At 33.1% G+C, this 15,656-nt stretch overlaps 2 protein-coding genes across 4 annotated transcripts in view; one reads left to right on the forward strand and one right to left on the reverse strand.

Moving 5' to 3' along the window:
- The window catches only part of Kni (knirps), a 902,599-nt gene that overhangs the window by 216,261 nt on the left and 670,682 nt on the right, over nt 1-15,656 (forward strand). The window lies entirely within an intron of this gene.
- Nucleotides 1,165-14,747, reverse strand: LOC143204319 (odorant receptor 4). Of its 2 annotated transcripts, XM_076416908.1 has the most exons (8): nt 14,459-14,747; nt 11,986-12,243; nt 6,421-6,555; nt 5,435-5,612; nt 3,709-3,808; nt 3,567-3,650; nt 1,433-1,585; nt 1,165-1,370 (listed from the first exon to the last, which is right to left on the reverse strand). In XM_076416908.1, the coding sequence occupies exons 1-8, from the start codon at nt 14,730-14,732 to the stop codon at nt 1,314-1,316; spliced, it is 1,239 nt and encodes a 412-aa protein (XP_076273023.1). In that variant the 5' UTR covers nt 14,733-14,747; the 3' UTR covers nt 1,165-1,313. The 2 variants fall into 2 exon arrangements, with proteins under 2 accessions (XP_076273023.1, XP_076273024.1); XM_076416909.1 differs by lacking the exon at nt 11,986-12,243.

A 15,656-nucleotide genomic window follows, 5' to 3' on the forward strand; every position in this document is an offset into this window, starting at 1 on the left:
GTGAGATCAACTGGCATAGCATTCGTAACTTTTTTGCGTAGGTAACACTTCAAATTTATTGATGATTCTATGAGAGATCATTACGTTGGATCAGTATTTACGAACTTACCGCCGGAGCAACACTTTAGCCTACTCATAGTGACTGGTACTCTGACAACGGAACACTGCCTTTTTAAGGCGTCAGAATTCATTCAAAAAGAAAACTACAAATATTGCCTCAAATTCCTTGATTACAATATGTCAAACCCAGAGAACGGAAAATATTCGTCACTTCTTGCTTTCATACCTCAAGCCCTCTGGTGGTTAAGAGGCACAACATCTAATAGGAAATATCTAATAGGAGAGAAATATTTATTCTATTTAAAAAATTAAACTATTTGACTGGCGATGAAAAGTGAGTCCAACTCCGACAAACGTAAAAAATCATGGTTACTGCAATTAAACCATCCGCATTAGCAAATCGGAATCATGTCCATAGCTAGTAGCAGACGTAATATCATGCTCTTGTATGAAAATATTCGGTCCGACGTTGCAAAAATTATGAAGAATTATATTTTCGCGGCTCAAATAGTAAGTTCTGCCTCACCCACCATACTCACTAGACACAGACCCTTGTGACTACAATGGGAAGATGGAAAGTTGTAGAAAACGATAATAAATACCAGTTTATATATACCAATATATATATATATATATATATATATATATATATATATATATATATATATGTATATATATATATATATATATATATATATATATATATATATATATATATATATATATGTATATATATATATATATATATATATGTATATATATATATATATATATATATATATATGTATATATATATATATATATATATATATATATATATGTATAAATATATATATATATATATATATATATATATTGCAGATCTATTGCAAATTATATATATATTGCGATATATCGCAGATACTAATAAATATTTAGTCAGTTTCTATCATCCAAAACATTTTTGTCGTACACAAGATCGAGCTAAAACTTTTGTACACACAAATTATAAAAATTGTTAATAACATAATATTTTCAGTATATTTTTTAAAGACTAAAACCAGACTGGGAATTGAACTGGTGTGAGGGAAAATTTTCAAAGTGTGTTTCCAAATAAAATGTATATTGTGATTATCAGCAGTGTATATTTGAAACAGATTGATATTATCAATTAAAGTGAGATACAATGTGTTGGACACACCGAATATTTTAGGTGCTATATAAATGGCTTTGTGATTTTTAACACTTTATTATTGTTGTTGAAGCTCTTATAACTAATCGAAATTGATACTTGATAGTAACGTCAAATAAGAATACGTCGTCTTAACGATCTGGAAATAAAAAATATCACCATTATTTGTTAAGTTAGTTATTATTTTTCGTTTTACTTTACCGCAACAAATAATATCATATCAAGATCTCCAAACATATATGATTCCAATACAACAGCCTTGTAACTTCTTTGCATGATAAACTTCAGATTTTTTGCCAACTTCAGGTCCTTGTACCAGTTAGCCATGTAGACATTTTCACAAAGGTTTGATGTCTACAAAACATTTTTTTGTATTATGACCATAATAGTGTACGTTAACCTCTTAATTATAGAGACTAATAAATAATTTATATAGTACCAGTATCTAAAAAGTAGGTGTTTGCATATATTCTGCTCATTTTTTGACTTTAAGAAGGTCTTTGCTGCGAAATATAGGCGATATATATATCTATATATTAATCAAAACATTTTTCTCTATATTTTATAAGAGTTTTCTTTTCTTCTGATAACATAAAAATCCAATCAATCCCAACTCTCGCAACGTGTGGCCGAACGTTGTCATGAAACATAATTTTAGTCTTTTACTCTTTTTATACACCTTTCGTCGCATGTTACAGAAAACTCTTTTCTGCAAGCAATGAAATCGAGATGTTAAAATGGTTTAAAATGGCTTTTCCAGTCATTTGATGTCTCATTAACTGCTAAGCTGTCTGAAATTATTATTTCAGAGTTTCAGCTAGTTTTCCATCTAATAAGATTTGCTATTCATTTTCTTCAGCTTCTTTTGGTCCTTATCATCATCGAAATGAGCAACTGTATGTATTGATACTGATATGATTATATACCACTGATAAAAATACATACTTCAAAAGAGTGTACTCAAAGTTAGTTTTGCTTTTATCCCGGAAAAAATATAAATTCTATGTTAACATTATATAAGCAAATACGGAAACCTATATGAGCTTACGGAGTTCAATTATGGAGACGTTCTGCAAAGAGTAACATAAACAAAATACAAATTGTTCAGAATAATGTCGTGAGATGTATTGGGGGCCCACTCAAATACTATAGGAATGATTACCTACATCAAGACCTTCAGATACCCACAGTCAGTCATGAAATTAAGAGAATTGATTCATGAGGATCATGAGGAAAGACATATATAATATATATATAATAAAAAATACAGCAGTGACATGTATAAACATTATTTCACCAGAGATTGAAATTGGGCCTATGGGTTCTCCTAGTTATATACCTAGATTTAAGTTATCATAAAGACAAATTGTAAGTTAGTCGAAAACGACTAGTAACAATGTAATAATTAAATAATAAAAAAATCATCGGTTCTGGAACATCAGAAATAGACTTAAACTGGCCTACTACCCTGCCTTCGTCCCTAATAATTAAATAAGTTCATGTGCTTGACCAAATATTGAAATTAATCTATCTATGAAAAGATTCCCACAAGAGTGAGATTAACTGCCATAGCATTCGTAACTTTTTTGTGCAAATAACACTTAAAATTTACTGATGGTTCCACGAGAGATCATTACGTCGGATCGGCATTTACGAACTTGGCGCCAGAGCAACACTTTAGCCTAGTCATAGTGACTGGTACTCTGACAGCGGAACTATTTGCTATTTTAAGGCGTTAGAATTCATTCAAAAAGAAAACTACAAAAATTGCCACAGATTTATTAATTATAAATTGGCAATCCAATCATCGATACATTCTTGCAACAGTATTTCTTCGCATGTTACATAAAACTCTTCTTTTCTGCAAGTGATGAATCCGAGATGTTAAAACTTTTCAAAATGGCATTTCCAGTCATTTGGTGTGGTAACCATTTTCCGTCATCTTAAACCTATCCTATCGCATGTAAGCATTTGGAATCACTTGACAAATTAACTGCTAAGCTTGCTTGTGGTCCTGTTTACTGATATGATTATATACCACTGATAATAATACATATTTCAAAAGAGTCTGGTAAAAGTTTGTTTGTTAGTTTTACCAAGAAGTTACAAAAGACCATCGACAAAAAGACACATGTAGCTTTAATTACTAAACCAAAAACGAAATTACTTTGCTGTCCGTTAAATCACTTTTCGATGTCACTCCAAAGACGATGATATTTTGCTGAACTATCATAAAAACGAGGGTTCTGTTTTTAAAATATTTTGTGTTCTAATAAAATTATGTAAAAGCGTTAAAATGATATAGTTAATTTTTAAACATATTAATATGTGTTACCTCGTCCTTTATCATTTGGCCACCAGCGCACAGTAAGTACAAACCAACTGTATAAGATATTATATGTATTACGGCGTAATATTGCTAAAACAGATTTTCATTCTTGAAGAGTTATATTATTTCTTAATGATAAACGTTATACCTCTAACATGTAGTAACCAATGGTACTCAAAGCAACTGCTCCAACTACAGAGACATGTCCAAATAATACTTTAATAAGCTGATTCAACTCCTCTGCTAATCTGAAACGTTAAAATCATATCATTTAATGAAACCGATATTGACATTCTACGAAATCCACAAATCATCTATTTATATAAAAATGCATATTTGTATGCTCTATTCTATATCCCCAAAACCTTTAATCCAATTGTCATGAACCACTTTGGTGAATTGTCCTACTAGCGTCATTTATTTTAAAACAACTGCAATTCTTCACAGAATAGATCCGTAACATAGGGTGTCTGAGCTGCTTCCATTGTCATATTCCTTTGCCAAGACATCTACTGATTGTTTAAACGATATTGAAGAAAGTTCCCCAAACCGGTTCAATTATTTAGAGGTCTGGTGATTATGCTGGCCACAGAAGATATTTGATGATATTCCAATATTCTTTACAACAAGACTAAAGCTTTTGGCTGTGTGTACGAGTGTATTTCCATCCTCAAATATGACAGTGTTTGGCAGCAATATATTAATAATAATAAGAACTTCATAGAAGGAAAAAACCTAATAACAACACACCAGTTTGGGTTTATTAACAAGCATTCAACAATTGACCAGGTCTACATAACAGATGTTATTGAAAAAACCTACGAAAGTAAAAAAGGATACTCAGCTATATTTTTAGGCCTTCTAGTCTATGAAGGCCTTGTTCGTAAACTACAGAAAAGGTTACCAAAACAACACACCGAACTATTAAAATCATACATTAAAACCAGAATATTTAGAGTTAAACAAGGAGAAGCTTACTCTACAATAAAAGAAGCTACAGCAGGTATACTACAAGGAAGTGTACTGGAGCCAATGCTTTATCTACTCTACACTTGTGATATACCACAAATGGTGAATATTACGATGGCTACATTTGATGATATTGCGATTATAGCTGTCGGAGACAATAGTGAAGAAGCCACGCGAAAATTACAACAGGCAAGTGGCAATATAAATAATTGGACACATGCTTGGAAACAAAAATTAAGGAAAATAAATCTGTGCATGTGCAGTTCACCTACAATCAGACCGCACAAGCACAATTAACATTAAATATCATACTGTCATTCCATATAGTAACAACGCTAGATATCTCGGAATGAATGTTGATGCAGAACTTTGCTAGAAGGATGATATAAAGAATAAAAGAAAAGAACTTTAATTGAAATATAAGAAAATGTAATGGCTAATTGGAAGAAAATCACAATTATCAGTACATAATAAATTGCTATTATATAAGCACATTCTGAAACATATATGGATATACGAAGTTCAATTATGGGGATGTTCTGCAAAGAGTAGCATAAACAAAATACAATTTTTTCAGAGCAAAGACCTGAGAAGTATTGCGGGCGCACCCAAATACTACAGGACTGACTACCTACATCGTGACTTTCAGATACCCACAGTCAGTCAAGAAATCAAAAGAATGGTAAAGGGGCACGAGGAAAGACTCCATTCTCATGAGAATATTGAAGTAATGCAACTTTTGGATGCCACCAAAGCAGGACACAGTCTCAATCATAAAGATAAATTGTAGGTTAGTCGGAAGCGACTAGTAGCAATATAATAATTAAATAAGGATCATTGAGGATGTCGAGATATTAATTCGCTATAATCCGGCTAGTGATGTGAGAAGCAAAAAATTACTTTACCTAAGTAATTCCTGATGATATCGAATACACTGTCCCAGTCTTTTCATTTTGTTACCATCATCCTCATGTTCGAATAATTGATGAATTAACTCTCTTAAATGTTTATACTTTACCGACAATAGTCGCGCACTCTCTAGAGGCAGGAAGAAGAACATTGCAGATCCTGGTATTATTAATACTGTAAAATAATTAGTTAGCCGTTTCCAATTAGAAAAATTCAATAGAAGTTCCTTATTCGCGGTTTCACTATTTGTATTTTTAACCTGCTTCAAAAAAGGAGGATGTTCTATGTGTTAATTTCTTCACCCAAAATCCAGGTTGCAAGACCATGCAAAATTCTGAGGTTCAGAAATGGTACCCAATTTACTGCACTAGTTCGTACGATTACGAACAAGTTATATTCGACGTCAGAGTTTCACGACTCTGACCGTGTCATCGCAGAGCTTACAATGTTTGATTTACATTTCTGAAGGCACGTATAAATATTGGAGATCTAATAAATATCTCAATCCTTTTTCTATTGGCACTATTTTATACCTTTATTTGAATACATTCGTTACTTTGAACGTTAAATGTACGAAACCCACGAACATTTTGTATGGGAAAGTGATTTTTTTTCGTCAATTTTCCAATGTCTCTAATAGTTATTCTGCTGTTCAGGACGAAGACAAATCCATCAAATCAAAAACCATGCGAAAAAGGTCAGCGGTTCTCGAGTTGCTTAAGTGTTTGAACAAATTCGACTTTGTTGTTTGTTTTGTATATTTAAAGAAATATATATTAAGAAGAAGAATAGTGGTGATACAGTGGCCGTATATTAATCAGTTAATATAGTTAATTTCTTAGAACCCTTTCTAAACTGATCAATATATATATATATATACATTTATGTCTTATTTATTTCGGAACGTATCGCAATTTCATTCAAATTACTATTCTATAGTATCCCGAGAATAAGGAACTTTTACTGTGTTTTAAAAACTTACAAACACATATAAACTGATAGATTAACATGAAACCCTTTAACAACGGATCGATTTCCTTAGTGGGCCACCATATTGGCGTTATCATTCCACATATTTCGTGCGCATTTTTTTGCAGATTTGATCTCTCACAATTCTCTAAAATATATAAAGCCCAATCATTTCATTTCAAAATACTATAAATCACTTAATATTATGATGAATATAATTTCAATATAATATGAATAATTCATTACTAATTATTAGAAATTACAGACATCTTATGATTATATTAGCTGTGTGTGGGTGCGAAATTATTTGTCAAATTCATGCTAATCAAAGATCTCAGCCGGTGTTCACCATTGAGGTATCGTCTCTCCATTGATTTTCAACATAATAGTGGGGTTAAATTATGCAAAAAGATATGTAGAGATAGATTACGTTCAATATATACGTTCTACAACCTCTTTGACCGATCTTAACAGATCAATTGAAAAGTCCCCGGACTGCCATAGTAAAACACATTTTTTCGCAATTTTTTTTTTATTCAACATAAATTCCTTCAAGGGAGATACATTGATTATAGCGACCCTGCAACTTTTCGATACCATTTTTGTAGTGCGATTTGTCCTTTGCTTCAAAATGAGCCTCATTTTCGGCAATCACCTATTCATTCCACACATATTTCTTCCCAGAGCATTTTTGAGATCTGAGAACAGGAAATAATCGTTGGGTGCCAGATCTGGAAAATACGGTCGATGAGGAAGCAATTCTAAGCCAAATTCATGGATTTTTGCCATCGTTTTCACTGACTTGTGACACGGTGCGTTGTCTTGGTGAAGCAGCACTTTCGTCTTTCGGCGGTTTCGTCCTTCACACGGTCCAATAACGCTATGTCGCTGTTGATGGTCCCTCCTTTTTCAAGGTAGCCAATGAAAATTATTCCATGCGGATCCCAAAATATAGACGCCATAACCTCGCCAGCCGACTATTGCGTTTTCTGACGCTTTGGAGTGGGTTCATCATATGCAGTTCACTCGGATGACTGTCGATTGGACTTCGTAGTGAAATGATGGAGCCATGTTTTATCCATTGTCACATATGGACGCAAAAACTCGGGTTTATTACGCTTGATCATCTTCAAACACTCCTCGGAATCATCAACTCGTCATTGTTTTTGTTCAAATGTGAGTTCGTGCGCCACCCACTTTGTACAGTGCTTTCTCATATCCAAATATTCGTGAACCATACGATGTACACGTTCCGTTGATATCTTTAGAGCGTCTGCTATTTCATTTAGTTTCAATTTACGGTCATTCAAAATCATTTTATGGATTTTTTAAATGTTTCGCTGCATTCACCGTCTTTGGTGCTCATTTCACCACGTCTAAACTTAGCATACCAATCCTTGATAGCTGATTTTCCTGGGACAGTGTCCGGAAACTTGGCATCAAGCCAATTTTTTGCTTCATCTGTATTTTTTCCCTTCAAAAAGCAATATTTTATCAACACACGAAATTCCTTTTTATCCATTTTTTTCACAATAAAAAAAGTTGCTTCACTCAAAATGCCATAATTCACCAACTTATGATATGGCAGCTGTCAAATTTATACACGCATCTTTTGAGGGTTAGGGCTGACTAAGAAACATATGGATTTAATTCTAGTAGCGCCATCTATGTGTCAGCCCGGGGACTTTTCAAATAGCCTGTTATGTTTGCCTATAATAGCGCTAACTTTCGTGAATTAGATTTCGCTGATTCATGATATAGCACTGCACGGGATTGAGGACTAACAAAAACAATACTTTGCATCTCTAAGATGGAGTGTGTCTAAGTAAGTCTAAGTGAACTATTAGAGTCTGTCCTCTGTAAACTTAGAAGATATTTCAAATTCGATATTTACGGGGGAAAATAGGTGTAGGATGGCGTATTTCGGGCAATTTTTATGATTTTTTTTATAAGGTAAGAAAAACTCTAACAAAAATAGAGTGAGACGCTATGTTAAAAGTATTCTCAGAGAAGATTTGTGTACTCGCAATTTGTTTATTTCTGAGAATATTGTTGGAAAAATGGTTATAAATACTAATGAATTTACAAAAAAAAAGACACGATTATACGAGAGAGTGATTTTGTAGAAATTCAAGCTCTCTTCGGCTTATTGTATACTAGCGACCCGTCCCGGCTTCGCACGGGTGCAATGCTGATACTAAATTAAATACACTACAGAAAAAATATGAACGTTGTATATAAAAACATAGCGGCCCGCTCCGACTTTGCACGGGCATAAAATATATATGCCTATGTCACTCAATGAAAACATGATTAAAATCGATCCAGTATTTTTGGTTCATTCATTACTGCCCTTGGCCTGCACGCATTAAATTTGGAGTAAAACAATTCCTCTTCCCCTATACTTACTATGAAGATTTCCTGCTATCTTTGGAATATCTAAATTCATACAATTTTTATTACATTACACATTTTTAAACGCAAATTTTAAATTTGTAATATCTCCGAAAATATTTGTTTAATTTACATGCTGTAAGGAACCATATTGATCTATATTAATTGCACACTGTATTTAAGGTACTTAATTCGATAAGGATTGATGCCGTATTGCTTAAAATAGCTTCGTAAATAAGCCATTTTCTCACGTAAAAAGTAAACAATAAAAATGGTTAATGTGGGTTATCCCTAAAAGATAAACATATACCATCGCGGACTTTTTTGTAGACCTTTTTATGGTGTACAATACTGTAGTACATTAATTTGATCTAACTCGTAGGGTTAGGCAGCGTTTTTGCTAATTGCTAAATAAGCCTAAAAAAATAGGTTAATTTACGACATCACGTTAGAAACCTCTAAAATTAGCAATGTTGCCTTAGTATATTATGCATGTATTATACATATAAACCTTCCTCTTGAATCACTCTATCTATTGAAAAAAACCGCATCAAAATCCGTTGCGTAGTTTTAAAGATTTAAGCGCACATAGGGATATAGGGACAGAAAAGGCGACTTTGTTTTATACTATGTAATGATTACAGGACCACGAATGACACTCGCAAATATGGAGAATTTATATGGTACTGATGGGACAGGGGTGCCTATTTTTCCTACTGTGATGTCACTGGAAGGAGTAGGATTTTCTTTCAACTCATTGCGATGTGGTGATGCAACCACACGAACATCTCGTTTTATTTTGGTTAAAGCTGCGCCAATAAGGGATATTTTAGAAATATTTACACAAAACTGCCTTTTATCTTATTCTATAGGACAAAATCTTTCTATTAATGAGATGATCACAGGTTTTCGAGGGAAAGAGTTTTTTTAGACACTACATTAATACATTAAATCTAGACCCGACAAGTACGAAATAAATATATATCTACAGGTTGACGCTTGTACGGTTTGCGTCCCAAAGATTGAGCTTTTTACCAATAAGCAGCTATAAAATCCATACCAGATGAATAATGCTGCAACAAACATAGTGTAGAGGCTAATTATACCAATTTTTGACAGAGGATGAAATCTAACGATCGACAATTGGTATACCGGTATTCCATTGATGGACTATTTGGCAAAATTCACAAAATTCTGTTGTGGGTACCATGCGTAAGAACAAAAAAGAAAAAATTCTTTGTTTTACAGAGAAAAACCTACTTGAACATTCAAGTCGATTTGGTGGAGGTGGTATCCAAAAAAAAAGATTTACGGTACTAATATCATGACTTCATTGTTCTACTGAAATCACTGAAAGTACAAATGAAAAGATGTAAGCAGAGCATAGTAACTTTTTACAATAAAACGAAAGGCGATTCCGATGAAGTGGACGAAATAGTTAAAATGTATACTACTCGTACATCAAGGAAGAATAATAGATAGCCATTAACAATATTTCTTCGTCTTTCGGCTACGAGGGCAAATAAGATTGTGATGCAAAAAAGGTGAAAGTATTTACGCCAATGGGGCATGGAGGTATTGAAAGAGTATAACTATATAAGATCTTTGATGGTAGTGAAAAAAATATATAAAATAACTTTTTAATGTGGATGTTGAGGACACTTGAAGCGACTACTAGTTCCAGCACAACATGCAGAGAAAGCTGCAAAGTATGTCCAGCAAAAAAGCGGGCAATCGAAGACTCAATCCACACCATGTCACGGAATTGTTTGTGGAAGATACAATACCGTTATTTGTAATGAGTGTTACTTTGGTGAAGACTCTGATAGTTATATTAATTATTTGATTTCATGAAGTCAACTGATGTACATTCCATTTCCTAATTTAATACCATCTTAGTATAAATTATTCTATTATTATTTTAACTATCATAGAGAGAAAAAACCTAACAGCAACACACCAGTTTGGGTTTATTAACAAGAATTCAACAATTGACCATGTCCACATAATAACAGATGTTATTGAAAAAGCCTACACAAGTAAAAAAGTATGCTCAGCTATATTCTTAGACGTAGCACAAACCTGCGATAAGGTTCGGCATGAAGGCCTTGTTCATAAACTACAGAAAATGTTACCAAAACATCACACCGAAGTACTAAAATCATACATTACAGCCAGAATGTTTAGAGTTAAACAAGAAGAAGCTTACTCTACAATAAAAGAAGCTAAAGCAGGTATACGACAAGAAAGTGTATTGGGGCTAATGAGGGGCTAAACCCTAACCCTGTCATATACCATAAATGGAGAATATTACGATGGCTACAGTTGATGATGATACTGCGATTATAGCTGTCGGAAACAATAGTGAAGAAGCCTCAAGAAAATTACAAGACGCAATTGATGATATAAATAATTGGACACAAGCTTGACAAATAGAAATTAAGGAAAGTAAATCTGTACATATGCAGTTCATCTACAATCAGACCATACAAGCACCATTAACATTAAGTAATACTATCATTCCATATAGCAACCACGCTAAATATCTCGGAATGAATCTTCATGCAAAACTTCGCTGGAAGGAATATATAAAGGAGAAAAGAAAACAACTGGAATTGAAATATAGGAAAATGTACTGGCGAAGAAAATCACAATTATCAGAACATAATAACTGGCTATTCTATAAACAAATACTGAAACCTATATGGACATACGGATTTCAATTATGGGGATGTTCTGCAAAGAGTAACGTAAATAAGATACAATTTTTTTTAGAACAAAGTCCTGGGAGGTATTGTTGGTGTACTCAAACGCTATAAGACTGATTACCTACATCGAGACCTTCAGATACCCACAGTCAGTCAAGAAATCAAGAGTATTGCAAGGGCGCATGAGGAAATACTCATGAGAATATTGAAGTTTTGCTGCTTTTGAATACCACCAGAACAGGACATAGACTCAAAAAAATCAAACCATCTGATCCAGTGTAGTGTTGTGTGATGAGGTAGATATAATAAAAAATACAGCAGTGACATGTATAAACAGTATTTCAGCAGAAACTGAGATAGGGCCGATGTGTCCTCCTATTTATATATCTAGATTTAGGTTATCATAAAGGATATAAAGTTAGTCGGAAAGGACTAATAACAATGTAATAATTATATAATAATAATAAAAAAATTACCTGTATCTATAAGAGATATTGCGGAATATAGTAAGCATCCCGAAATGCAAAAATAACCGAATATCATTGAGAAGCGGTTGTTTTCTTTTGCGATCTTATCCATTCCTGGTGGAGTACCGAATTGGACGGTATCGGTCAAGTCACTGAAGAATTTCGACCATCTTTTATTCGAGTACTGAAAAACAGCACCGTAGTAGAAACAGTTCGCCACCCCTGTAACTCCCACTATGTCATCAGTGATATTAACATATGGACCATCTGGAAAATAAAAAACTACTGTCCTCTGATCGAGTCAACAAAAAAAAATCCAGTTAAAAAGACATCTCAGACAAAGTTGGAGCTAAACGGAAACAAACACCAAGTAAACATGTTCCTCGCACATAGCGCCATCCGACTAAAACCGCTTATTGTCCATGTCTATACTGTTCAATTCGAATATATATAAAACCTGATTGGCTTGACACACTTAAAGATTAACTTTTAAGTGCCGCATCACTAAAACAGATATATCTCCGAAAATAATTGAAATTTTTATTTTTTAAGAGGATATATTTAAAGAATTGATAATAAATATAACAAAGTAACAGACAACGCTAACACAGCAGATGCGATGCAAAAATAGGAGAGCGGATTGGTGATTCCCTCTCGTATTATCTAGAGTCAGATGATATTTCAAGTGAAAGAGCTGGAGAGGATTATTATGAAAATTAGGAATGGTAATAGAAATGGAAATCACAATAATAATGTAAGTCGAAGTAATAGAACTACACAGGAAGGAAAGAAAGAGAAAGAGAAAATATGAACAATTTAATGGGAAAGGATAGATGAGGATAAAGATCAAGTAGGCGTTAAGGAAAAAATAAGCACTGCAAAAAATACACTACAATGATAGAGGCTGGTTTAATAAATTAATTAAAATTGAATTAAATCGTAGAAAAATATTAAGCCATACTTAGGATTATAAATTTTAGTTTTGAGTCCTTACTGGACATTACACCATATCATTACCTTATAATTCGCAATTTTTGATCAATAATTAACTTTTTTTTTTGATAATAATATAATGGAAAATCGAAAAACTCCTTTAGGCCTGATGCTGAAGGTACTCAAAAGGATTATAAAATGGCCAAGAGAATACTAAACTTTTGCTCGATATTTATTCTTGTCAATTTTCCATTTCATATAAAAGACAGAAAACTAATTATTGAGGGATATCCAATTCTTTAGCCAGGTTCAACGAAATACCTTGGGATTCCACTCTAGTGTTGATTAACCATTAGGAATAACCAATAACCATTAGAAATAACCATTTAGGAACATTATGTATATTTATCCTTGTGTTATTAACTTTATCTTAAGCTAGTTTGGTTCAGGTTTAATTTGGAAAATGCATAGTGGTGTACTTATCCAGCAGTGATGTTCTTTCTTAAGTGCAAATGAAAAGTAGTCACATATAATTGATAATTAAGATTTGTTTACATTTTTATCAATCCAATGAAGCAAAAAAACCCAAAATTCAGTTTCCTTTTTACATTGACTTTTTTTACACTACATTGCAAAAGTTTGGAATGCCCTATTTCTAGTTAATATAAAAAGTACTGCAATAAATGCTGTAAATAAACATGTTTAGCAGTAAACTATAAATAACTTTAAGTTACTTTAACAGTATTTTATGACCACAGAGGTTACTATACCACCAGTTGATATGTTAGAATTGAGAGTTTTAGTAATTACTCTTTAGAATTTCAAAAACTATTATTTTAGAGTTCAGCGAATTTTTTTTAACCGTATACAAGGGCATAAAATAAAAAAAAATTATCTTGAAAAGTCGAGTGCTATGGGAGGGATATGCGGGAAGGTACAGAAAATATCAGTATATCATACAAAGAGATACATTATACTCTTATACGGAAACTAGCAACTGAAGGAAATTAAGACAATCAAGCAGGAACTACATATTGATATGAGGGTATACGTGACAACCAAAAATCCGAGATAAATTTGAATGAACCAAAAGAGACCAAATGCTGAATAACGTTCGGATGAGTCCAGATTATTGGATCAAATACACGTGTAGCATGCACTCTGTAGACTGTTAATCATGGTGGTGGTAAATGGGCTCAAAATATATCTCATGAAAAGGCCTCCGGCGTGAGTCTAATTGGCTGAAATTTTGTTTTCCATTAAAACAGCTAGAATAATGCATATGGCATAAACTTTATAGAAAATCAAAAAAACCGATGTCCATTGAGCTCAGTACAATTATGAGAACCCTTAAAGGGCTGGTAGGAGACACTAGACTCCGAATACATAAATAAGTTAATACAAAGAATGCGAAATGTGTTTAACTATGTTTATATCTGAATAAAATTTCAGTGTAATGAATTTCTTAATTATCCTAGTACTTCCAAACTTTTTTACGTTAGTATAAACACTCATACTTCATCATACTAATACAAATAAGGATGCTTACTTTTAATGGACATGAAGATGTGGAGAAAGCATTCCCAGCACACGAACGTGGATATCATCCGGTACAGTATCGCCAGGGCTTGGTGCCGCTTGAAATTGCGATAGTCCGAGCTATTCGGGTAATACTTTAAAACGCGTAAATACGCCAAAGTAAAATAGAAAGGCTCGTTTTTCTTCGGATCGTAAATCACCTGCTTTAAACTGTCCATGATGGACGAGCTGCAGATGGATAATAGAACGTCTTGAACGATATCGCCGCTTTTATGATGAGGCATAATTGGTGGGTGATGCCTTTTGATTATGACGTATGGACGCTTCTGCCATTTATTATGGAAAATTACTTTATAAGGAGGGATTTAATCAATTTCCGGTAGCGGTTTTTACGACGTGGAATATATTGAAAGCGCATATGTATTATGTCCCTGCAATACCACATCAGCTAACGGAGAATGGGTTGTTTTTAATACTATTTGGGGTAATAATATTGATTGTATAAAAGCTAAACGAAATTTTAATCAAAATATTATCAATCGCTAACCATTGAGTTTTTCCATTAATCTGATTAGATTTATTATACGCCTATGATATGAAATACTGTTCTAATAAGTATATTTCATATTATGGTATTGTTTGAAGTATATCGTGAAAGGTTTTCATGCTACAAAATTACCGTATCGTATTACTATTAAACGAAATCTTTATTCCCTTTATTTAAACTCCATTGTAATATAAACTGTAGTTTACAGTGGCTTCACATGATGATATTTATATATTGTATATATTTACCTACTACAAGTAAGTCGATTTACAACTTTATATTTTCTATACTCCCGCTACTATTTTGGGGTTTAGCTCAGTTACGCTTTAACCATCTTATTGTGTAGATGTCCAAATTTTATTATGGATAAATATACGCCACAAACACGAGCAGATATATTGAGAATACTCGCTATTGTTAGTATTTTTTAACAATATGTCGTACAATTTATTCGTTTGATAACGATATACCTCTACAGTAACAGTTTCATTGGGGTTTAACAACTAGTCGTACACCTCTTATCCTTACTTATCCTTCCGTATGCACAGCGAGGCTTTATGTTCTTCAATAGTGCGCTTTGGTGTCGATATGGATGATTCTGGTGAAGTAACCTAGGACTTTGTGTACCTATTATGTAGCTGTCTGAACATCTTTGAGATAT

Source organism: Rhynchophorus ferrugineus, unplaced genomic scaffold, assembly GCF_030347505.1.
Source record: "Rhynchophorus ferrugineus isolate W39M unplaced genomic scaffold, kcgeb_rfMv2 rfM10, whole genome shotgun sequence".
Classification (NCBI taxonomy): Eukaryota; Metazoa; Arthropoda; class Insecta; order Coleoptera; family Curculionidae; genus Rhynchophorus; species Rhynchophorus ferrugineus.

What these genes read in the sequence shown, in the direction of transcription:
- LOC143204319 (XM_076416908.1), bottom strand. Translation starts at nt 14,732, where the DNA reads ATGCCTCATCATAAAAGCGGCGATATCGTTCAAGACGTTCTATTATCC. An exon ending in CTATCAGTTTATATGTGTTT is followed by an intron (nt 5,613 to 6,420) that starts GTAAGTTTTTAA and finishes ATTATTTTACAG; the next exon opens with TATTAATAATACCAGGATCT. An exon ending in GCCAAATGATAAAGGACGAG is followed by an intron (nt 1,586 to 3,566) that starts GTAACACATATT and finishes AATGTTTTGTAG; the next exon opens with ACATCAAACCTTTGTGAAAA.